Here is a 19,279-nt window from a genome sequence, read left to right on the forward strand (position 1 = left end):
AGTCTGTTTTCAAGACTGAGGGTGTTTTTTCAATACCTGAGGACCAGGGAGCCTTCCTTGGAGACAGGATGGGCCTGTGTGCTGTTTAACCACCTCCACTCCTTGTCTGGCCTGGGTGGAGACATAAAACTGGGATGTTCCCTCAGCAAAGGAGACCAAGCTCCCCCCTTGGCAGAAAAAATGCTTTGGTATGTAAAAAAGTCATCCCTGTCCCTTAGCAATTAAAAACCTAGGGAAGGGGAGAGCCATGGGACAGGCAACCCCGCTGACCATGTCCAGATCCTAAAGCTCCCCAGCTCCCCAGATCAACTGGCCTGCTCTGCTCAGGAGGTGGGTAGGGCTGAAGCAAGAGGGAAAGGCTCCCACAGCAGATCACTGCAGCTTTCTTACTGTGGATTGCACTTGTAGACTCCAAGAATAATTTGGAAAATACCTCTAAGATCACCAGCCCAAACTGTTCACCCAGGAAATGGGAATTGCTGCAGAGAAATATGGCATCCAGCTGCTCTGCCTCTCCCTGCTGCTAAAAGGCATCAGAAAGCTGCCTGACCTCAATATTTATAAATGGGATGAGCTGAGCAGAGCCCCAGGGCAGCTCCAATGATGGCACTTTGCTCCAGCCAGCTCCGGGCCGCACTCCGGCACAGCCAGCAGCCTGGAAAAAATAAATCACATCTGGGTTTTCCACCATCAGCAAAAAGCCCTCTTAGAGCTCAGGGTGTGGAGAGGAGCAAAGAACTGGGGTAGCAGCGAGACGATTCCTGCAATTACATCCCTGGTTACCAACCAGAAACCAGAGCCCTTTTGGCACCAAGAACTCATGAAGTTTTCAGAGGTTGGTGCTCAGTGGAGAAGCTGCCAGGAAGCCAATGGCTAGGTGACCAAGGAAGCTCCCTGCATACAGAGAAATTGGGTCTTTCCCCACAATAAATCACTGAATCCAACTCCTGGCACTCTCCCTTCCTGCCACCACCTTAGCAGGAGGAAGAGCACCATTATTTATTTCTGGGGGGCTTTAACCCATAATCCTTGCAAACCCTTAAGCAGCCTCTGTCAGAAAGGGGCTGCCCCTGCACACGAGGCTGTTTCAGACACAGATGACTAAGGAGCAGCAGAGGGCTGATGGCTCTCAGGCTGGGGACCAGGCAGCACACAGCACTTGTCTCCACACAGCCAGACAGGAAGGGTGAGGACTCGGGTTAGTCATTGGAGTTCTTTGGAGCAAGGCACCCCTCCCTGCTCGAGGAAAGCACAGTCTAACTCCCAGGGGTAAATCTGTAGGAAAGGAACACATGAAGCTTTCTGAGGATAGCAGGGTTTTTTGGACCTGTCCATCTACCTATTACCCTATTTGGGCTGACATCTGGGGACAGGTGGAAAAGATGGATGCACACATACACTCCCACCCAAACCCCTCTGCTCACAGCATCCCATAGGTGCCCAGTCTGAGGTAAAATCCAGCACACTCAAAGGGGTTTATTCAATCACTGTTTTAATGGACTTGAACAGAAAACACGGTTTCCATAGCAAAGGATCATCAGCCCCACCTTGTACAAAAACAGAGTTTAAAAACATAAAAGGAACACAACCTTAAAAAAAAGCCCAAGAATGGGTATTTATTTTAAAAAAAAATTATACAAAAGCACCTCTGCCTCCTCACACTTTTCCTGCCTCCTGGAACTTCTTAAACAGGGGCTCATCAGCCCGCAGGGGGAAGGTCAGAGCCCGTTTCTGGTAGTACATGGAGTCCATGGCCAGGTTGTCGATGACGTCGGCCAGGAGATGGGCTCTCTCCACGGAGCTGCCCGGCGCGTCGTAGCCCAGGGCAGTGAAATGCACGTGCAGGTGGTGGTAGGAGGGCTGGTAGTGCAGGTAGATCCGCAGCTGGGAGCCGGGCACGCCGAAGCGCTTCTCTATGGCCTCCTGCAGAGGGGAAACAGAGCTCAGCAATGGCAAAACCTTGGAATGGATGGGAAAGAGCAACCCTGGATGGCAGGAAAGGTGTAGAGAAAGGTAAAAGGGAGTTCAGCTTCCTCACAGCAAAGGGAAAGGGGGACTTTTGGAAGGACAGAACTCTTCTCCATCCTCCATTTCAGCCTCTGCGTGGACAGAGCGAGGCCTCCGGCTGCCCCACTTTTATCTCTCCATGATGGGACGTGCTATCCACCCCTATCGTTTTCCCTTTCACTCTTATCACTCCAACTCATTGGAAAAGTAACAGGGATCCGTTACCAGCCGGTGTAATTAAAGCTATGAACAGCAATGGCAAACTCCCGCACGCCGGCTCTGCTCGCTGCAATCCCCTGACTAATCTCTTAATTAATCTCCCACCTTCCCTAGTGCAATTACTTTCCAAATTCTAACACAGCGAAGGAAAGAGAAGCTACTGCACATCCATCTCCCAAACACACCCTGTGGAAAAACACATCAACCAGTGAGAACAGGCAAGGGATTGGGACAGGGTTGTTAATATGAAGAGCTCAATGCTAACGGGAAGTACAGAACAATCCTACAGCACCTGGACGTGACACGATCTGGGGAAGGTGCTGATGGAGAGCAGGAGCCAGGCTGTCCGGGCAGAGAGGGAAACACAGCCCTGTTTCATGACTCATTATCTCCTGAGGAGCAGTCCCCAGGCAGACGCTGTGCCAGAAAACCCAGGGAGTGCCTTTGCAGAGGCAGCTGAGCTCTCCCCAGCCAGGAGAGCAGCGTGGGACCAGCCTCACACTCACCTTCCCTTCCTGCAGGACGTTCCTCAGCAGCGGGAGGTGCTCGGCCGTGAGGTCCCTCAGAGACTTGATCTGCCGGCGGTGCACGAGGGCGATCAGGTACAGGTCATCCAGCTGCAGAGACACAGCGTGGGGATGGAGGGGACAGAAAGAGCACATGGAGGCAGCACTGCTTTGGACCTGACACACCATTTACAGCTTCCCAGGCTGTTATACAGGGATCCTGGTGCCATACAGGGACATTTGTGCCACACAGGGATACTTGTGTTACAGAGGGATACTTGTGCCACACAGGGATACTTGTGTTACAGAGGGATACTTGTGCCAAACAAGGATTCTTGTGTCATACAGGAATATTTGTGTTACACAGGGATTTTTGTGTTATAAAGGGATTCTTGTGTCATACCGGGATACTTGTCCTCAACACTCATACGGGGCTGAATCTCCCAGTATGGGATGAGCTCACCCACAATCCCACTGCACTTCAAAGCACTATTTCTGGTGAAACTGGGTTTTGTCCAGAAATGACCAGAAGAGATCAGCCTCATCCCAGCCCATAAACAGTGCGATCACAAATACTTTCTCAGCTTTACAGGCAGATGGAGTGAGCAGCTCTCTCACACTGTGAGCATTGTTCTGCCCTTCCCACCTTCACATCTTCCTGAACACCTCAAAAATGCTTTGTCTGGATGACTGGAGGCTGGAGACCAGGTGCTGGCAGCCATCCAGATATCTGGAGTCACTAAGCCCTTGCCAGCACCCCCCATGCCCACCCCACAGATTTCTCAGTACCTGAGCTGCAGCCCGCTCAGTTGAACCTCTCCAATGAACCACTGTTGAGCCCTATGAGCCTACTGGGGGAAAAGCAACAGCAATGCCCTGGAGAGATGCACCTTAGGCTCTGGGCATTCCTCAGAGCTCAGGGTGAGGAAAGAAGCTTCCACCACAGTATTCTGCAGCACTATTTGTACCAGTTCTGTCCTCTCCATTGGCCTGTTGGCTTTCCCTACCCCTTTTACCCTTATATGTTCCTGTTCTAGTATGTTCTCCCTTCTCCATTACCCCACTGGTTTCTGTAACTCTGCCCATCCACCCTAGCATGCCCTGTTAGTCCCTTCCCTGTGCCCTCAAGACCATTAGGTCCCTGATGCTCTCCTCTGCCCCCTCTTTCCCCGTATTTATACCCTGGACTCTCCTTTGTCTTTGGCCCCTGGACCCCTTCAGCCTGTTGGAACTCCATGCCTGGACCCTCCCGTGCCTTCCCAGCCGAGCTGCTCTGTGTGTGTGTGTGTGTGTGCCGGTGCTCTCGTGGCTCCTGCCCGCTGCTCTCAGGGAAGGTTGTGTCCACCACCACTGCGGACCGCAACAAACCACAGAGGCTAAAACTGAAACTGAAAACTCCCCCAGTGATAAGCTCACTACTTTTCCACTGTGCAAACAGTTAGCCACTTTTGAATCCCATCAGTTCTATAAATAACATTTTTCATGACCTAATTGGTCACTGCACAAACCCAAGGCAGTTAAAATATGTCCCTTGAGCAGCTCTCAGACAAACTTTTGGCATCCCCTGAAACACTCAGCACATTCAATCTTTAACACAACACAAAGTTGTGGATCATTACACTCTAAAAAAAATAAAAATCCCAGTCTCCTCCAGCTCATTTAGTGGCTTTATAATATAAACACTGGAAAGTAAAGGGTTTGGATATTTGAGATCCAGCAGATCTCTTCAGGACTGTGAGAAACCCAATGCAGCTCTTTGGAAAGAGATGCTCATCTCAGAGGATGCTCTCAGGACCCTTCACAAAGCTCTTGAAGCACAGAGCTGTTCCTGTACCCACCCAGCACAGCCATGCTCAGGGTTCCATTTGATTCCCCTGCACAGCTCCAGAAATAGACGGTGTATCAGCTTGTGCTCTTTGGCTCCAGGCTGGCTGGTGAGAGGAAAAGCAAACAGCTCTTCTCCTTAGAACAACATCTGCACGTTGCTGTTTAAAATAAATAAGCCTGTTGCTAAAAAGGCCTGGAATTATGTCATGCCAGGCATCGTTTCAGGCTCAGGGCTCCTACAGATTTGAAACCAACTCAAAAGTTGTTTCTTTTTTCTTTTTCTTTTTTCTTTTTCAAAAGAAAAAAAACAGACCAAAAAAAAATTTAAAAACAGCTCAAGAAACCAATTCAAACTATTATGAAGTTTGGGCAGCAGCACCTAGAAGGCTGAGGCCAGCAGATTTCACAGTGCTAAAGGGAATTTTCCCCCTCATCCAGTAGTCTGAAATAACTGCAGGTGAATTAAGAGGATCTGTGGGCCAGGGACCACAGGAGTGAGGCCACACTGCTGAAAGCACTTCTGAGGGAGGGCTCGGAGAATCCTGCTGGGAGCTGCATCTCACCTCCCTGATTTCATTCAGCAGCCTTGCCTGTCAGGTGGGATGTGGCAGAAGGAACCGGTGTTCCCTGGCCACCCGGGGCTGTCAGGATCAGCCCTGGCTCAGTGCCACCCACAGCCAAGAAGGAATTCCTTGGCTCAAAGGCAACCTGGATGCTGTCTCGCCTGCCTGGGAAGGAGATCAGCAGTGCAAAGGGCCTGGATAGCTCCAGGGATGACTGGGGTGCAGACAGCAGCCCAGCAGTTGTGAAGAAGACCAGAAGATCCTGTTCAGCACTCCAAGAGGCAACGGGAACACAGGGAAACCTCCCCTAAGGACAAATCCTACCACTGAGGCACTCCCTGACCACGCCAGCTGGGAGATGTGGATGCAGCAGGTTTCTGGAGAAACCCAAAGCACAAATTTTAGCCCGTCTATGATTTCAGCCCAATCCTGATGTGAGCTGCAAAGCTTGGCTGCAGCACACAAGGATATCCACCGAGGCTTTGCTCACAGCCAGCAAAGGGACAACATGCTGCATGTTTAGGATCCCTAAATATCGCTCCACTGGTAGGGCACTGAACAGGGCACATCCTACAAGCTGGACATGTATCCCCTGTGCTGCAAAATCTCATCAGGAAGAAGGGTGTGCCTCTGGTGACCAAGTGGAAATTCGAGCTTAGTTACCCCATCACCACTTGACAGGGGATTTTTGGAGTAAGTGATGTGCAAGGAATTCACAGGAAGCAGACACTGCCCTGCAGGGACTCCCCGAGACAACTCAGCTCTGCACCACAAACAGCTGCTCCCTGCACAGACACACAGGATGGAGCTGCCCACCAGCAGCCTTGTGTTCCCATTTTCTGGCTTTTAATTTCCATTTCTAAGTCTTAATCATACAGCAACTCTCACCACATGCCCCCTGCAGAGGCATATGAGGATCAGAAACACAATGGGAAATTTTTTTGATGCCACCAACTTCAAGGGAGGGGTGTGTGTATGGAGCTTCACCTCCCCACATTTAAAGCATGAAAGGGAGCCAGAACCCAAGGAATAATTCTCAATTTAGAATTACAGCCTGGTCTTAAAAATCCCTTTCACAAAGTGGCCACTCCCACAAGGGGTAAAGCAGCTGCTCATCAGCCAAGAACCATCCGTTTAACACTGGAGGAGAGTTAATTGAAGCAACCAAAGGACAACACAGCTGTTTGCACCTCAAGTCAAGGTTTGAAAAAAAAAAAAAAAAAAAAAAAAAAAAAAAAAAAAAAAAAACAGAAAAACCAGAGAAGTTCAGCAGAACAAATACAGAGGATTTTGGTTCAAACACATCCTGACAACATTTGGGCTGATACGGACAAGTGAAAATGAACCTAATAAATACATTTCAGCAGCAGAGAGAACAGCCTGGGTCTGCAGCATCCCTAATGAGCTTGTGCTAAAAGGCCCTGGCAATGTCATCACTAACAACAGTGTGCACAGAAACCTACTCAGACTCTCTCAGGGTGCTCTTAGAAGTCTGAAAGTGGACACTTCCTCTGGATTACCTTCAGACAGGCAGCATTAGAGGAGCAAACCAACCTGGTTTTGATTCCACTTTAAATCTGGAACCAGAACAAAGCCATTGGAAGGATCTGGGTTTTCATGGACGATTCGATCAGCCTCAGCTTTCTTCTCCAGGATATTATACACCCACTGAAAGAGAAATATGTGACATTTATAAATCAGCAGAGAATTTTAAAAAAACACCTCAGGTGCATTTAGCCCTAGCTCATGGATTACTGCACATTCTCTGCAACTAGAATATATTAAAAAACCCACCAATTTTATTTTAAATGACCAAATAATTTATAATTAATTAGCCATAAAACACTTAATCAACCAATAAACTCCAGAATATTATGAGCACTTCAGTAAAAAAAGTGGAACCCAGCTCTTGTGGGGCTCAGCACACACCTCTTGCAGCACCATGGGGCTGTTTACATCTTTTTTACACCCCAAGCTGCAGAAAAATCTTTACAGTCAGGTCTGGGAAGGGAACTTGGCTGATTTTGTTCCCTGTTCAAAGAGGAAGGAGCAGAGTTGGATGTGGCTCTGGCTGCTGGCAGCTCTCTGCAAAGATACGAAAGGCCTGTGGTTTTTTGGGCAATGCATGTCTCTTGGCTCTCTGGCTGATTAGAAAACAGCTCACCACTCTTCTTCTTCCATACTTAAGGTTCCAGCCTCCAGCCTGCCTGTAAGCCCTGCTCTGGTTATCCCCCTGCACTCCTCCTGCAAGGCAAAGCACCATTCAGAGAAGAGTTATGGAAGACACCAGGGATAAGTGACACAGTAAGACCAGAGAAAAGCATCTTTGCTCTCCCTGGCTCCCAGCCTCAGCTCCAGCATCCTTCTTTACACTGCCAAAATGCATGTTATGCTCTAGCTTAAGCCTAGCTTAAGTACTGGACTAGCAAGAGAGTCCTCAGCCAGGTCCCTGGAAGGTGGTAACACAAGGCAGCAGGGAATTGCTAAATCTTGAAGTTGAAAATGTTTGGAAACATCCTTTTCCTCACCAAATATAGGTCCGAAATATTCTGGCTGCTTCAGGTGAGTAGGGAAGGTGCAGCCAGTTTCACAAACACACCAAATGACCTGGGCTGGCAGTGCTGTGCACACCAGACACTTTGGGGGAAATCCATCAAAAGTTTCATTAATGTAATAAACACTTAGGATTGCTGCAAACTGACCTGAATACATCTGGAGGGAAAAAACTACTTCTCGTCCCTTGATCTGGGATTTTTGGTGTAAATTGCTATTCTTTCTCCTTAGCATCATCTTAGAGATTAGATTCTTCAAGTGATTCTCAAAAACACAGCACAGGCTCGCTCTGTTCCATAACCCCAGGAGGGAGGTTCAGAGGGAAGCTCAGCAGAAAACAGACATTTGCCTTTTGTTGAGGTTTTTAAGCCTGCTCTGATCACAAATGCCAAGCTATCAGTGCCCTAAATAAGTTCACTGATCAGATGAGCTAAATTTTAAACCCAAGGCTGCCTCGTGATGGGCAGGTCCTTGGCTGACTTCTCCTGCTGCTCCCAGCACAAGCCTAGCAAGCAGAACACATGTCCAGGGACTGGCACAACAATAAAACCATTATCCTGAAAGCATCCACACTTTGTATCTTCCAGCAGGAAACACAGATGCCTCTGTAGTCCCCTGATATTTCTGTCACCCCTCACATTTCCCCTTCCACTTGGCAAAACCAGTTGGATAAAGACAAGGAACAGCATTATTAAATCCCAGAGGTCAAGGACTGACCATGATTTCTCAGCAGATGCTCCTGATGGTCACCAGGAACATGTTTCCATGCACTGAAATCAGCTCACAAGAGACAGAGTGAGAGCTCAAGCAATTCCTGAAGGCAGCTGCTACACCAGGAAACATAAGAAATTTGGGAGCAAAAGCACAGAGAAAATATTCCATGAAGGCTGTGACCTAGAAGAAACCCAGACTTGCCTTTCTGCAGCTAATAAATGCTGCAGTTTAAGGCAGCAGGAAAAATGGGGGAAGGCAGAGGGGAGCATCCAAGGCTCCTGGTTAGTTTTGGGGAGTTACTTTTAATGGAGAACCTCAGCAGCCCCAGGATTTGGTTTATTCCCCCTTCTGCAAAGGCTGGCATGAACTGATCCCTACATATTTGTATTCCTTTGGTCTCTAAAGGAGAAAAACTGGGAGATGAACACTCAAAAAGGATAAAGCCAAGGAAAAAGCTGGGGTTGCCTGGGGCAAGTAGCACACTAAAAGTAACAGCTGAACCACACGGAATATGGACTGAGGGGCTGAACGGCAGGAGGAGTGAGTTGTGATGCAGGAATCCAAGCACAATCTGTGCCTTTCCATTTCTACAACAACCCAGAGACTCCTAAGAAGCCCAGTGACCAACGCCCAGGAAGCCAACTTTGGAAAGGAGAAAAAGACTCAGAGTTTCTCCAGAAACCTTGTGAAAGGCAACTTGAAGTCCAGCTCCAAGGCAAACATTTTTCTGCAAAGATGGAAAAGGATGTCCCAGCCAACCAAATAAGAGGTGACAGCACTACGGAGCTGACAATGCAACCAAGAGGGAGATGAGGCAGAACACTCCCAGCTCTCCAGCCTGGGCTTCAGAGAAGCCTTCTGACAGCAGCATTTTGACAGAGGAGACCAAAGACATGTGTGTCTGCAGGAGAGGGCGTGGTACCCATACCTGGATGCTGAAGCTCTGGGACTGGATGAAGGGCAGGGTTATGTTCTTGTAATCCTCCCAGGTTTCACGGATGAGGTGCACTTCCTGACGGAGATATTTCTGGATGTGTTTCTCCGTGGCAGGGTACACCACTGTGGCTTTGATCTCTAGGAATAAACACATTGACTGAGTTCCCAACCACATTGCTTCCTTCAGTCCCCAACAAATCTGTTTTCCCTTCCAAAAAATACCACACTAAGACATTTTGAAGAGAGGGTGAGGGAGAATGGACATGGAAAGCAAACAAGTGCTTTAACCTCCTGCACAGCTGCTGCTTTTCTGGAGGAAGAAAAAGCCAAGGGCACAGCCAGGGCCTGTCTTTCCAGTTCAGGGGGAGGACTCTGCTGTCTGAGTTTTTCCACACTCGCTCTTTCATGCCTATTAGCAACATTGGGGCAGAGATGAGGCTCCCAGGGCAGTGTTTATGTGCAGTCAATAACCAGGACAGAAACAACGCCCTGGGGACAGAGACACATCTTCTTCATACTTAAATTCAAAGCTCACAGGACGCACCCAGCAACTTCATCCAGCCACAAACCCAGATGAACTCCAAGGAGTAGCTTCTTCCCAGAGCTCAGAGTGCCTGGCCTCGAGCCCCAAGTACAGGAGGCAAAGAAGTCAAAGGCACAGGGACAGATCCAAAGCAAACAACGTGAGCTGATAAGTCAACACAGCTCAGGATGAGCCAAGGGAAGAGGGCCGAGTGACCCTCTGCCCACAAAAAGCATTTCAGTATTTACCCTGGCAAAAAGAAAACATTTTCTGTTTGCCTCAAGATTGGAACTTTGCTGCGTAATTTCTGCGGCATTGAACAGGATGCAAGTGCTCACCTTGTCAACCTGGCAGCTGCGATGTCAGTAGCGCTACATCCTACCCACAGGGCCAAAACACACGGAAAACATCCGTCTTTGGCCGAGACTGCATGTGTGATACGGAGCCTGCCACAGCTCCAAGGTGCTCCAAGGGCACAGGAGTGTCTCTGCCTTCCCAGCTGACACACAGCTGCTACAAACTTCAGTGCATGAAGGAGAAAAGCCCCATGAGCCTGGGCAAACCCCAGGCAGAGTGAGTGAGGCGAGTGACCAGGGCACTGTGAACACTGCAGTCTGTGCCCAGGGTCTGCCACAGAAATCCACGGGCTGCACACACAGCAGGGAACCAAAGTTGTGCTTAAGTACATATACGGGCTAGCTAGACACTGAATATAAACACCTATTTGTTCCCAGAGCCAGGACTTAGAATGGTTTGAGTCTTTTTTAGTTTTCTGCTTTCTGGTTTTTTTAAGGTCAGCACTGCACAATCTGAGAGACTCTGCCTTTTCATTCCATGCCAAACCCAGCTTAATGAAATCCACAGGAAAATGCTGGTAACATGAAATATGAAAATGCAAACCACAAGGGCAGTCTGGTCTGATTCCCACCATACACATGTTCAAACAAGGTTGTTTTCCAGGACTCAATTAGCACTTCTAGCAGGATGATGTAATACCAAAGGAAAAAAGACAAGGCTGTAGCTCTCCTCACTTAAAAAGATCAGCAAAGCACTGGGGAGAAAACAAAAAAGGCAAAAGATAAAATACCACAGCCAGCCTCAGGCTGAAACTTTCAAAATTTGATTTTATACCCCAAAAATAGAGCAAGAACTACAGCAGAAGCCCCTCAGTGCTGGGTGGTGATAACCACAGTGCGTGGGGGTGCAGGGGACCCATAATGGCTTCCCTGGCACCTCCCCAACTTGGGGGGGCTGCTTATGGTGCAGAGAGAGCTCAGGGTGCTTTAAATGAGAGATCATAGAACTCCTTAATGTGCAGCTGCAGCTGAGCAGATGTTTGGAAGAGAAGGCAGGAGAAAGGCTGTGGTTCACTTATGATTATTTTTCTTCTAAAGGTCTCATCAACCTCAGAATGCCCCAGCAATGCTAATTAGCATCAATCACTGCAGCCAGAGAGGCTTTTTGATACCTGCTCAGAGCCTGACAGTCCTTAGGAGCTGCACACAGGATGCCAAGTCACAGCTGAGCCTGGGCTTGGCTGCAGGAAACATCCACAGCGAGACCAGGCTCGCCCCGAGATCTTTCCAGTGCTGGCACACAGCCACACTCCGGTTTCCAAGTCTGCTCCTGGCAGGCTCCACGTGCACCGGAGCAGCACGTAGGCCGTGGGACACCCAAAACCTGCCCTGGCCTGGGAACGGGGGTAGGGAACCGCTGGACACGTGATGTGGGTTTCTAAGCTGGCTGAAGCATCAGGGATTGTCTCTGCTCACATCTGAGTCACATCAGCCAGCCTGCTCCTGAACGCCAGCCTGGGGCCACCACAGAGCATCTGAGGTTTATTCTGGAAGACAGGACTGACCATCAACTAACTGGAGGTTATAAAAAGCCAGGAGGTTTAATTGAAGGAACCTGGATGAGCAGGAGGCAGAGAACAATTGCCAAGGCTGGTCACTCTACAACAGGCATTTGAGAGGAATCACCACAGTGCTCAGAAACTGCCCAAGAGAAAAGGAGGCTCAGACTGACCAGGCACATAATTCTCCCCTCTCCTGCTAAAAATAAGAGAGGAAGACACAACCCGAGACAAAAGGAAAATCAGAACACCATTTGGGGAACTTAAGGGTAAAAGGACTGGATGCAGCTGCTGTCAGGAGGAGAGGACAAAATATGAGCAGAGAGAGTTCATGCACGTAGGAAAGGGCACACCAAGCTCACTAACAATGCCACATCCCCTTCTGTGCCACACCGTTGCCAGGCTCTGCCAAAATCCCCCTCCAGCTCAGCACAGCAGTGAGGAGAGACCTCGCACTCTCTTCTCCCACCCCACTGCAGCATTAACACCTGTTGGCAGCCTGTTTTAGACAGATGTAACCCTGCCAGGGAGCCACGAGAAGCACACAGGGCAGACACAACCTATTTCTCCTTTTGGGCAGGGGTGCTTTTTCCTCTCTTCACTAACAGGAAGCAGAGCTTTCCTTTATAAGCCCCCTAACCAACCTTACCATCAGGTGCAGGAAGGTGCCAAGGCAGGGGAACAACAGGCAGGTCGACATTTGAGCTCTTGCAGGGTTTTTTTTTCCCCTCTTTCTTGCTGTACCCAGCTCTGAGCTGTCTTCTCACCATCAGGTGGGAAGACAGCACCTTGGATGCAGCTCTTTATGCCCTAAGTAAATACATAACACACAACCTCCCTCTCTGCATGAACAGTCTCTATTTGATTTTATGATCACAACTGCAGAGGAGTCACACAGAACACCTGATTCCAACCCAGCCCCAGCCAGACGTGCCCATGGTTTGTCCCAAACAGCTGAGGCACTCTTCAGTGAATGAATTAAAGCTGCAAAGGATAAAGCTTGCAAGAGCTCACCTTTTCCAAGGCCAGCACATGCCAGGGCAAGCCAAGCATGCTGCCAGGGACTCAGCTAAGGCTGCCTGGCCCCTGGGGCTCAAGCCAGTAGGACTTAGGGGGCTCAGCAGACTTTAGCTGCAACAGGAAAGAGGAATGTTGCAGTTTACCACCCCTGCAAAACACAGAGCAAAGCACAATGACACCTCCCACCATCCTCCAAACCACCCCACACGCTCCCACAGCTTCAGGCTCGAGCTTTTTATTTTAAGTGTAAATGCAAGAAGTTTCCTTGGCTGGGCAAACCCCAGAGGCAGCCAAAGCATGGAGACACAGGGAGAAGAACCAGCCTTCCCACTGCAGCTCCTGCAAGTTTCTCCAGCTCCTCACTGCCTGAAACCAGATGTGGATTACTTCCTGCATGACTGAAAACTTTCCTTCCACACTCTCCCATTTTTCCCACAATTTCTCCACCCCATGCTGGAGCAATGGAGCCAGAGCTTCTCCTGTTGTGCTTGTTTTATTAAGTTTTTATCTTAAGATAAAAAGATAAAACACTTCAACCTGCAGCCAGGGAGCGAAGACTCCTTAGAGGACTGGTAAGAGCCCTTAAATCACACCAGCACAGCTTTGGAGACAAGACAGTCCCACAGCAGCCAGGCAAGAAGAGGCTGCTTTTTGCCACAAACATCAAGCTGTCCTTGGCAAATGGGTGTGAGGAATTAGATGTTATCAGGCAACTCATACATTGAACCATCTGGCTTTTACAATCCAACCTTTGGTACTCCGAAAATGTTTCCCTTTCTGTGAAATCAGCCCTTGCTCTCCCCTGCAAGGGAAAGCCAAGGCTGGGGGTTCTGCTCACATCTAGGCTTAAAGCTGCCTCTTAAATCAATACAACATCCAGAAAGTGGCCTTCAAATAAGATGCACATGCCTGCCTTTGGTAGCAGCACAGTCACATCAGCTCTGAAACACTACTCCCCACAAATTCACAAAGTTCCCTCTCCTCACTCCATGGGTTTGGGTTGCCCTTCAGACAAACTCTGACCATTGCTGACTTGTCTGCAAACATTATTTCCCATTTTAGCCTTGACACATGCAGTAAAATCAATGAGATGAGCTAGACTCATCTGGTGCTACCTTCACACCAGTGTGCTCCCAGACCTAAAAATCTCATAAGAGTGAAATTCATCTTCCCCAAGTGAAATGTCTCTTCTGAGGTCAGAGAGAAACGTTTGCTGAAGTAACATGCTTTGGCCTCCCTTTCCCTGTGTCACCATACAAACAAGTCATCATTGCATGGGGCCCGTGCTGGTTTGACTGGGCACCTGACTCTCTTCACAGAATCACTAGGTTGGAAGAAACCTTCAAGATCATCGAGTCCAACCCATGCCCTGACACCTCAGCTAAACCCTGGCACCCAGTGCCACATCCAGGCTTGTTTAAACACACCCAGGGATGGTGACCCCAGCACCTCCCGGGGCAGCCATTCCAGAACTTTATCACTCTTTCTGTAAAAAACTTCCTAATATCAACCTAAATTTCCCTTGGCGCAGCTCAAGGCTGTGTCCTCTGGTTCTGTCAGTGCTGCCTGGAGAAAGAGCCCAACCCCACCTGGCCACAGCCACCTTTCAGGAGTTGTAGGGAGTGATAAGGTCACCTCTGAGTCTCCTCTTCTCCAGGCTGAGCAGCCCCAGCTCCCTCAGTTGTTCCTCACAGGGATTGTGTTCCAAGCCCCTCACCAGCCTCGCTGCCTCTGGACGCGCTCAAGCATCTCAACATCCTTCCCAAACTGAGGGGCCAGAACTGGACACAGCACTCAAGGTGCAGCCTCACCAGTGCCAAGTACAGGTGAAGAATGACCTCCCCGGTCCACCCAGAGGTGGGGAAAGAGTGAAGGAAGTCTCTACTTCCAGCTGAATGAAGAGCCCCAGGTACCTGGGAGCACAGAGGCAGCACTGAGAAACAAGCTCTGGAGGCAGCTCCTCATGGCATCAGCACGAGTCACCCAGTCACCACTTCCTCTGTCTCGAGGTCTATCTTACCTCAGAAGCAAGAGGCTGAGTGTGGCAGGGTTCAGCTGCCCAGGATGCTGTGGAATCCCCCAGGTAAATTCCTTCATCACACAACACGGGACTGTTCCAAGAAACTGCTTAATGCCGAAGTCTGGCCTTTTCTACGAAATATTTTACTGTATCTTGTACCTAAATGTAAACTTCCAAAGACCAGGAGATAAAATCCTGTAACTCTAGCCCTGCAACTAAGGAGCCAACAGACCCTGTGCAAGGGCTCCCTGGGTCTCCACGTTATCACTGGACATCCCAGGTCAGTCAAACCCTGACTGCAGCTTTACAGGCAATTCTTCCTGTTTAGGTTTTGAAGCCGCATTCCTCATGTAAACTACGTCTTTGGGCTGTGACTCAGCTCCAAAGGGTAATTTCCTTCCCCTCCTGACACACAGGGCTGTTTCCCCGGTGCCAGCCCAGCTACCCACCAGCAGCTCATGCAACCCACCAAGCAGCTATTTGCTGCTAATGGCTTCAAAAGAAGAAGCCTCCTTGCTCTCCAATCCGACTTGGGGAGCCTGGACAGCAGCTCCAGGGTCTACAGCCCCCTCCTGATCTGCTTGGGGCTGCTCAGCACCCACAGTGAGTTGAGGAGTGTCAAGGAGAGGGATGGGAAGCAAAGACCCACCACTGGGTAATATTTCTGCAAAAACTTACCTTTCAAAGACAAATTTAAAAGTCATAAAAATATAAAGCTGAAGAAAGCCAGAGGCTTCTTCCCTACTCAAACATGCAGGAGGGGTTTTGCACCTGGCATAAGCCTTAAACAAAATAAGGAATTCTGTTATCAGAGCAATGTGGAATTATACAGTGCTGCAGCCAAGTGCTGTGAGGAAGGCAAAGGCTGGCAGGGCTGAGCTGGAGGCAGCCCAGGGGATTTCAGTCTTGCAATGCCACCTCGTGGGAGCCACTGCAACTCCTGCTGGGCTGGAATACAGCAGGCACCAAGCAGGAGCTTTCCCAGCTAAAAGAGAAAAGCTTTAAAGCCTTCCTACAAAACCCGTGGTGTTATGGTGTTTTCCTCAGACTGAAACTCACTGTAACAACAAAGCCTTTCATTTTGAGTCCTTCACAGGAGAAAAGAAGTTTTGCACTACTCAAGCTGACAAATCCAGACAGTGCTCCCTCCTACACCGTGGGAACAGAGCTAAAACAAGTGCATTCTGGAAAGGCACATCAAACATCCTGAAAATTTAACTTGGCCCTGCAACAACATCTTACTTGAGGCACTCAGATTCATTTTGACTATTAAACCTGTTTGGCTGTTAGTGCATTTATGAAAGCGTTGACATGGAATTTATCACTGCACTTCTGGAATTTAAATATGTACCAGCACTGACATAGAATTCATTGTGGAAGGTGATTCAGCTCTGCTAAGGTGAGACCCCACCTGTAGAGCTGCCTCCAGCTCTGGCATCCTCAGCACAGGAAGAACACAGAGCCACTGGAGCAAGTCCAGAGGAGGCCATGGAGATGCTGTGATTGGAACAGCTCTGCTCTGGAGACAGGCTGGGAGAGCTGAAGGTGTTCAGTCTGGAGAGGAAAAGGCTCTGGAGAGAGTTTAGAGCCCCTACCAGTGCCTAAAGAGGTCCCAGGAGAGCTGGAGAGAGACTGGGAACAAGGACTTGGAGGGACAGGACACAGGGAATGGCTTCCACTGCCAGAGGGCAGGGATGGATGGGATATTGGGAAGGGAGGCCCTGGCACAGGGTGCCCAGAGCAGCTGTGGCTGCCCCATCCCTGAAGTGTCCAAGGCCAGGTTGGACAGGGCTTGGAGCAACCTGGGACAGTGGAAGGTGTCTCTGCCCATGGTAGAGGGTTGGAACAAGACAAACTTTAAGGTCCCTTCCAACCCAAAACAGTCTGGAATTCCGTGATTAAACTGAAGTGCCCAAAGACCAGCCCAGCTTTCCAGTGGCAGCTGGAAAGCACCATCACTGCAGGACACCCTCCCAATGGGACCAGAGTGCCCTTCACAGGGTGAGAGCCTTCCACTGCAGCTCCCCAACCTGCCCATCAATCAAATTTGGTTACCAACAGAGTTTTATAACACACAGATTTGTGAAATCGTCAGGAGGGTTAGGCTCATCTGCCTCATCCTGCCTCAAGTGCTAGTAACTTGAGGTTGCTAGTACTTAAATCCTCCGCCAGATACAAGCTGCCTGTCCTTACCATGTGACAAAAAAGACGCCACCATGGGATGAGAAGCAGCTGCATGTGCCCTGCAGACTGTCTCAAGAGAAACATTCTGGAAGGAGACAACTCTCTCTCACCCAAGTGAGAGCACTAGCAATCAGCCACAGAGAGCCCTCACACCCCTGAGCCTTTCTGCACCTTCACGTACAAGGTCATCAAGCAAAGGCCTTTCAGTGCCTCATCAGCTGAGCCACATGTCCACGGCATGGGAAAACGGGGATGAAACAGGGCAGCATTCAAAGCCTCGGGATGAGACATTGCCTTCAGTGTGGCAACAACCCACTGAGCTCCCCACCTGGGCCAGCCGTGCTGCTGCCACCAACCAGGGTGACACATCCACGTCCAGCAGTGGCACCTGCCCATCTCACTGCGTCCTCCCCTCTGGAATGGGCAGGAACCATATCCTGGCACCCCAGCTGCCCAACCAGGATCCCTGAGCAGGGCTGAGGGCACTCACCACTCAGCTCCGGGGGAGGGCTCAGGTAGAAGGTGCAGTAAATGTCATTGTGCATCTGCAGCTCTGCGTTCATGGGCTTCTTCAGCAGGTCTGGGATCTTCTCCTCCTGGAAAGGAGTCTTTTCCAGGATGACTACAGCATCTGTGCCCTCTCCAGAGAGGCCAATCCTCTGGAATATGAATGGATAAAGTCATCAGCAAACACAGATCCAGCACTGGGTGGACAGTCTGAGGTCAGTGATCAGGGCAGACACCTCGCAGCCCGCCAGCCCTCGTGCCCAAACCCCCTGCAGGCCAGACACCCATCCAAAAAGAAACAGCACATTTGCCCAGAAGCACAGCAGGACTTTGCTCCCCACCAGGGAACAGAGGTGGCTTTTGGGGGAGCAGGGGATGTGGGCAATGACTCAGCCCATCTACACCTCCCCGGATGCTCCCAGGTTTCCTGCTGACCCACAGCATAAATTTCATCTCTGACACTTCCCAGGAAGAGGGCAAAGGCAGGCATGGGGATTTGCATCACAGTCAGAGAGCAAGTTCTGGGGCAGGGGGCACTTACTGCTGCCCTGCTCCAAGGAACCACAGCCCCTGATCCGGAGGCCACAGCGTGTTGGTTTTGGGAGGTGCTGGGCGTGGAACATCCCCCAGCATCATTCCCGTCTGTACCACACCCAGGTGAGGCCTCACCACCCACCTGGGGCTCCCAACCCTGTCAGCCTGAGAAGGAAGATGAGTGCTAATGCCTTTACACACAATTTGATGGCGTTAATGTCTTTGAAATGGGTATTGATGTCTCTATTGACTTTGGGCAGTTTGGTTCCTGAAAGAGACAAGGGTCTGCACAAGCTTGAACTTCTGAACTTGGAGGGGAAGATGACAGGTTTAAGGGGGGATACGGGGTAGGTGGTTTGGGAAGGCTGTACCTCCCTGGTACCTCAGCCAGTGGGGAAAGGAAGGGACACGTACAGCCAGGAGTTAGGATAAAAGAGAGGCTGCGCCCTTCAAAACCGAGAGAGAGAAAACCCTGCGGGCATGTGCCCCAGTGGACTCTCTCCCTGCACTGGAATAAAGTTGAAGGACTCTTCTATCTCCTTTTAAACATAATCCTCTGGCGTTTGTGGATTTTCCTGACACGCTCACAGGGCAGAGCAGGTCTGTGCCCAGGTCACTCACTGCAGCAACCCACCGACTCGAGACCACAGCAGCAGCCTGGAACCTCCCCGTCCTCCCCTCCTGCTTGGAGGCACATCTTCAGGAGACAGGTGCCGAGGCAGCTGCATGGTTCCCTCGCCATGCACAATCCCAAGGATTCGGCAAATTTTCCTGTACTATTTGCAGTCCCAGAATCAGCACGCTGCTTGCAATCCATTGACACTTTACCTACCAAGCACGAACAACGTGCTGGAATCCAAAAGCACCAAATCATAGCAACAAGACAGAGGATTGCAGAAAGGTCTCGAGCCGGCTCCGCCCGGTTCGGGCAGGGCCAGGCTGGAGAAGCGGGCCGGGCCCAGGCTGGGCCGGGATGACCGGCGGTGCCCGGGGGCGGGGCCGTGCCCTCAGCGGGGAAAACGGCGGCGGCCGCGACCGCCTCGCCCACCGCCCGGTACCTCCGCGTGCAGGAACACGATCTTGTCCCGCGCCGACTCCCGCAGGACGCGCCGCACCCGCAGGTCCGAGAGCGTGAAAGCGGCGGCGGCGGCGCCGCCTTGAGTGGCGTCCCCGCCATTTCCCTCCTCGTCCTCCTCCCGCTTCCTCTTGGGCTGCGGGCCCTCCGCCATGGCTCCCGCCCGCCCCCGCGCCGTGCCGCAGGCAGCACTGGCACAGCGCGCCCCCTGGCGGCGCGGAGGCCGCGCAGCCCCG

General features: G+C 50.5%; 1 protein-coding gene across 3 annotated transcripts; it reads right to left on the minus strand.

Moving 5' to 3' along the window:
• Positions 1–1,475: 1,475 nt before the first annotated feature.
• On the minus strand, positions 1,476–19,229 carry DCPS (decapping enzyme, scavenger). Of its 3 annotated transcripts, none has more exons than XM_068172259.1 (6): positions 19,027–19,229; positions 17,418–17,586; positions 7,287–7,366; positions 6,677–6,790; positions 2,733–2,843; positions 1,476–1,923 (listed from the first exon to the last, which is right to left on the minus strand). In XM_068172259.1, the coding sequence occupies exons 1-6, from the start codon at positions 19,195–19,197 to the stop codon at positions 1,657–1,659; spliced, it is 912 nt and encodes a 303-aa protein (XP_068028360.1). In that variant the 5' UTR covers positions 19,198–19,229; the 3' UTR covers positions 1,476–1,656. The 3 variants fall into 3 exon arrangements, with proteins under 3 accessions (XP_068028360.1, XP_068028359.1, XP_068028361.1); XM_068172258.1 differs by lacking the exon at positions 7,287–7,366 and adding an exon at positions 9,318–9,463 and having other exon boundaries at positions 19,027–19,226; XM_068172260.1 differs by lacking the exons at positions 7,287–7,366; positions 19,027–19,229 and adding exons at positions 9,318–9,463; positions 18,801–18,857.
• Positions 19,230–19,279: the final 50 nt, after the last annotated feature.

This window comes from Anomalospiza imberbis, chromosome 24 (genome assembly GCF_031753505.1).
Source record: "Anomalospiza imberbis isolate Cuckoo-Finch-1a 21T00152 chromosome 24, ASM3175350v1, whole genome shotgun sequence".
Lineage (NCBI taxonomy): Eukaryota > Metazoa > Chordata > Aves > Passeriformes > Viduidae > Anomalospiza > Anomalospiza imberbis.